Consider the following 4823-nt stretch of genomic DNA (forward strand, 5'->3'; position numbering starts at 1 on the left):
TCATCCACATATCCAAAGGGTAGGCAACTGAACTAAATATTCAATAAAGTTTGAAGGGTCCAACCAAACTGAAGCATCATTGAAGGACTTGCTTCTTGCTTCACGTAGTTTCTTTAAACAACTACCTTTTGATTTTAAGATTAAACAGTTACTCTAACTGTTCTTTAGTTTCATTTTCCTCCCAGGGTATACTTTTTTTTTTTTTAAACAGGGGTGTAACTGGAAATCAAGTTTAATATAAGTTCGTTGTTCACAGAATTACGAGGTGGGAGGGAAAAAAAGAAGAGCTGAGAGAATGCAGCTCACTTGCAAAACAGGCACCTGTTTCAGTATGAAGCAGTCAGGAGAGGGAGAATGAAGTGTGTTTCCCACCCACGTCTTCATGTCCTTTACTTGATGAATGGTCTGGAAATGTACAAAACAAGGGCATACACAGACCAAGGGGGCACATTCCACACAGTACTCAGCACAGTATGTCACTCCTATCACATACTAAACGTCGGTGAATATCTTTTTGATGTTGACACAGGAGTTGGGATTATTGTTCGTGGTGCAAGTGGCAGTGGAATTGCCCGTTTTGAGTGGGGTCTGGGGGAAAGCGCTGTGGTTCATACCCGCCTCTTCGATCACCATGTACTCCGACTTACTCAGAGTGGAGTTACTCCGTGTTTTTCGGAGCTCCTCAGCTGAAGAGGAGAGGTGCTGGCAACTTCCCACGTGCATGTACTGGGCTTGCTCTTCCCCTTCAGTCTCCCGGTGGTAGAAGTAATTGAAGTTGGAAACGATCACAGGAACTGGCAACGCAATGGTCAAGACGCCGGCGATGGCACAGAGAGAGCCCACGATCTTGCCCCCTATGGTCACTGGGTGCATGTCACCGTAGCCGACCGTTGTCATGGTGACCACTGCCCACCAGAAGGCATCCGGGATACTGCTAAAGCCTGACGCGGGGTCGTCGGCCTCGGCGAAGTAGACCGCGCTGGAGAAAAGGATGACCCCAATAAAGAGGAAGAAGATGAGCAGCCCCAGCTCCCGCATGGACGCCTTCAGCGTCTGCCCCAGGATCTGCAGCCCCTTGGAGTGGCGGGAGAGCTTGAAGATGCGGAAGACTCTCACCAGGCGGATGACCCTCAGGATGGCCAGGGACATGGCCTGCTGCCCGTTGCCCTGTCGCTCGGCCAGCTCCGTGCCCAGAGTGATAAAATAGGGGATGATGGCCACGATGTCTATGAGGTTCATGATATTTCTCGAGAAGGTGGCCTTGCTGGGGCAAGCGAAGAATCGCACCAGCAGCTCAAAAGAGAACCAGATGATGCACAGGGTCTCCACCACGAAGAAGGGGTCCGAGAAGCTGGAGGCTCCCGCGGGGCCCCCCGACGCCGTGGCGTTGCCGCCGCCGGCCGCCTCGAAGGCCTCCTGCGACGGCGCGGCGGGGTAGTCCTTCTCGTCGCGGAACTCGGGCAGCGTCTCCAGGCAGAAGATGACGATGGAGATGAGGATGACGAGCACCGACACGATGGCGATGCCCCGGGCCGGCCCCGAGCTCTCGGGGTACTCGAAGAGCAGCCACACCTGGCGCTGGAAGTCGCGGCGGGGCAGGGGCCGCTCCTCCTCGCGCAGGAAGCCCTCGTCCTCGCGGAACTTCTCCATGGCCTCCTCGCCCAGCTGGTAGAAGCGGATCTCCTCGGAGAAGATGTCGATGGGCACGTTCACGGGCCGGCGGATGCGGCCGCCCGACTGGTAGTAGTAGAGGATGGCGTCGAAGCTGGGCCGGTTGCGGTCGAAGAAGTACTCGTTGCGGAGCGGGTCGAAGTACCGCATGCGCCGCTTGGGGTCGCCCAGCAGCGTCTCGGGGAACTGGCAGAGGGTCTTGAGCTGCGTCTCGAAGCGCAGCCCCGAGATGTTGATGACCACGCGCTCCCCGCAGCAGTCCTGCTCGCCGGCGGCGGGCGGCGCGGGCGGCAGCGGCTCGTAGCGCTCGCGGTCCCCGCCGGCGCCGCAGCCCTGGGGCGGGTCCCCGCCGGCCGGCTCGGGCTCGGGCTCGCGCTCCGGCAGGGGGCTCCCGGGCACCACGGTCATGGCGGGCTCGGGGGCCGGAGGCGCGCGGCGGCGGGCGCGGGGCTGCGGCGAGCGCAGGAGGCCGAGGCGCTCGTCCATGCGGCGGCGGCGGCGGCGGCGGCGGCGGGGATGCTCCGCGCGCCCGGCCCGCCAGCCCGGCCCGCCGCCTGTTGCTGCGGCCGCCGCGAGGCTCCGTCTGGGTCTGGCGGCCGCGAGCGCAGACAGACGCCTCCTCCTCCTCCTCCGCCCGCGCGCGCCCGCCAGCCCGCCCACCGCGCGCGCGCCCGCCCGCCCGAGTCCCCGCACCTGGACCCCGCCCACCCCGGGACCCCGCCCCGCGCCCGGCCCCGGGGTCTGCGCGGGGACCCCCGCACCCCACACTGGGCCGCCCGCCCCGGGGAAGCAGGTGCTGGGGACCCCAGGCTGCAGAAGGGGAGGCAGGATTGAGAAGCGCCCCCCCCCACCCCGCCACGGCCCCCGGGCTTTGTGGAGGGAGGGCGGGCAGACTAGGTGGGCTCCCTGGCAAGTTAGTGCTGGCATTCTGAGCTCGCTTGAGGGCAGAGGGCCGCCAGGACCCGAGGGTGGGTGCTCTAAATAATTAACTTCTGCTTGGATGAGACGCCAAACAGAGTAATAGGTGCTGATGGGTTTCTCCCCTGCAGCCTGAAAGAAATGGGTCATGAAAGGCGTTCAGGAACTTGCGAGGAGTTCACACTGGGCGGAATCACTGGCCGAGATACTGGTTGGGATTAGAGAAGCTAGCTTGATCTTCGGGGTACTCTGAGGTTTCCTAAGAGGAAAACCGTGAAAAGAAATTCACCTTGTCTAATTTGTGTGGTTGGGAAGCCCTACTCCATGACTCACGTCTGTCATGGGAGGGATTCGGACCTATACCTGGACTTAACATGCTACCCCTGCCCTTTTCACTGTGAAAGTAGGACATTTATTCTGCAGCTTGTCCCTCGGTTGCTTGATGTGGGTCCAGATAAAACTTGCACTTTAATCCCCCTCAAACTTAAAACTATTTATCCAAATTATCATGATTACTTTGGGCACAATTTCTGATTTCTGACATTTTAACAATCCCCTTGTAAGTCAACCCTAGGCTTACAAAAGTCGCTTTTCTACTGTATCATTCAAATCCCTTTCAAAAGAGGAACTGCTGTCTAGACGACTCTTCACCCATCTAAAGTGAGCTGAAAATTCGATTTGAAATAACAGTGATTCATGGTCATTCCTTCCCACCACCACTCCCAAGCATGAGGCTTTCTAGGGTAGAGAGTAGGTTTTACCTAGTTTCTATTCCTAGCAATTATTGAAATGCCTTAGAAAAAGTAGGAACTCAGTATTTGTCAAGTTGAGTTCCCCAACAAGTGATCCTTTACATACCTAGCTACTCCAGAGGCACAGCGTTTCTTCATTTTGAGCCCAGGATCCTCCTGGGGATCTTGGGGCGAGGGATGAGGGGAAACTGAACTCACAGTACAGTATCTTAACCAGTACTCCAGAGTTCCCACCCCCGGCTTTTCTGGGCAGAGCATCACTGTTCTTTACTCTTGCTTCCTCTTCCACTTCTTGTCTAACTCCGTGGTGGGCTCTGCAGGTAGAAATATATGTTGGCCGGTGTCAATACTAGGTAGCTGCGTAAAATTCTCTCGTACAAAACTCCAGAACAATGCTTTGTGTGACAGTTACCTCATTATTCTACATCTATTTTTTTTTTGAGCTGGCAATTGAGGTAGCAGTATAATCAATCATATATTTAAATCTAAGAATGAGACGGGCTGCTTGCTACAAGGATAGCTCATAGAAAGTCAAAGACCCTATTTTTAAGGACCAAATGTTTCATGCACTTCTATGTCTGACATGAGATGTGATTTATTCATCTTTTTGCAGGAATTAGTACCGAAATTAATATTAATCAATGGCAAGGAAGACCGGAGCAGAGGATGGTCCTGTGATGGATGGTCAGAAGCTCTTCCCTGCTGTAAAATATCTCTCCTTCAGAAATGAATATTTTCCATTCCTTTCATGTATTTGCCTTGTCTGGAAGACTCTGATTAGGAGCTTCTTGGGATACTTCTTACTTTAGAGTTGAGGTTCAGAGAAGTTTAGCAATGTGTTCAGCTCACGTAGCTAGTTAGTGGCAGAGGTGGGCCTAAAATCTTGGACCATTTCCCAATCCAGTGTTTGCTCTGCTGTATCACACTGTGAAACTCTTGTGTTGATCACTGTGAGTACTTAATAAATACTCGATTTCTAACAGCAGCCTCTTTGCTTTTGATTGCTGGCTAGTTCGCTTCAATTCATATTTATTTTAACTGAAAACCACTACCTTCTGACGGCTACTCTGTTGTCGACTGGAAACGAGTTGGTGGGTACATTCCAGCTCTGTTGGGCAGCAGGACCTATCACAACAAATCAATGTCAAAATGACACTTCAGGAGGAACGCATACCATTTATTCAGCACCCCCAACCGAGCAGCTCAAAGTGATTTGAAAATGTCTCATTAATCCTCACGACACCCCTGTGGGATAATAATAATATTATTATACTGTTTAAGTGTAGACTTGTGGCAAAAGTACATGCTTCTCTGAGCGTGTGTAGGATTGCCTTAAATTTCAGTCTTTAATATTATTACAGTGTAAGTAAAACCATGAAGTTTGCAAACAACAACAAAAACCTCGGTATTTGCCTTTCTGCGTTGCCCGAGGCCTAATCTGGCCTACTGACTGACCACCACTGAACTAGAAAAAGCTTTCCA

General features: G+C 53.5%; 1 protein-coding gene across 1 annotated transcript; it reads right to left on the reverse strand.

The window, feature by feature from the left end:
* Positions 1-492: 492 nt before the first annotated feature.
* Positions 493-2157, reverse strand: KCNA3 (potassium voltage-gated channel subfamily A member 3; the record flags this gene model as incomplete). Its single annotated transcript, XM_080691745.1, has 1 exon — positions 493-2157. The coding sequence occupies one exon, from the start codon at positions 2155-2157 to the stop codon at positions 493-495; it is 1665 nt and encodes a 554-aa protein (XP_080547871.1).
* Positions 2158-4823: the final 2666 nt, after the last annotated feature.

Source organism: Muscardinus avellanarius (genome assembly GCF_963383645.1).
Source record: "Muscardinus avellanarius genome assembly, chromosome: 3".
Classification (NCBI taxonomy): Eukaryota; Metazoa; Chordata; class Mammalia; order Rodentia; family Gliridae; genus Muscardinus; species Muscardinus avellanarius.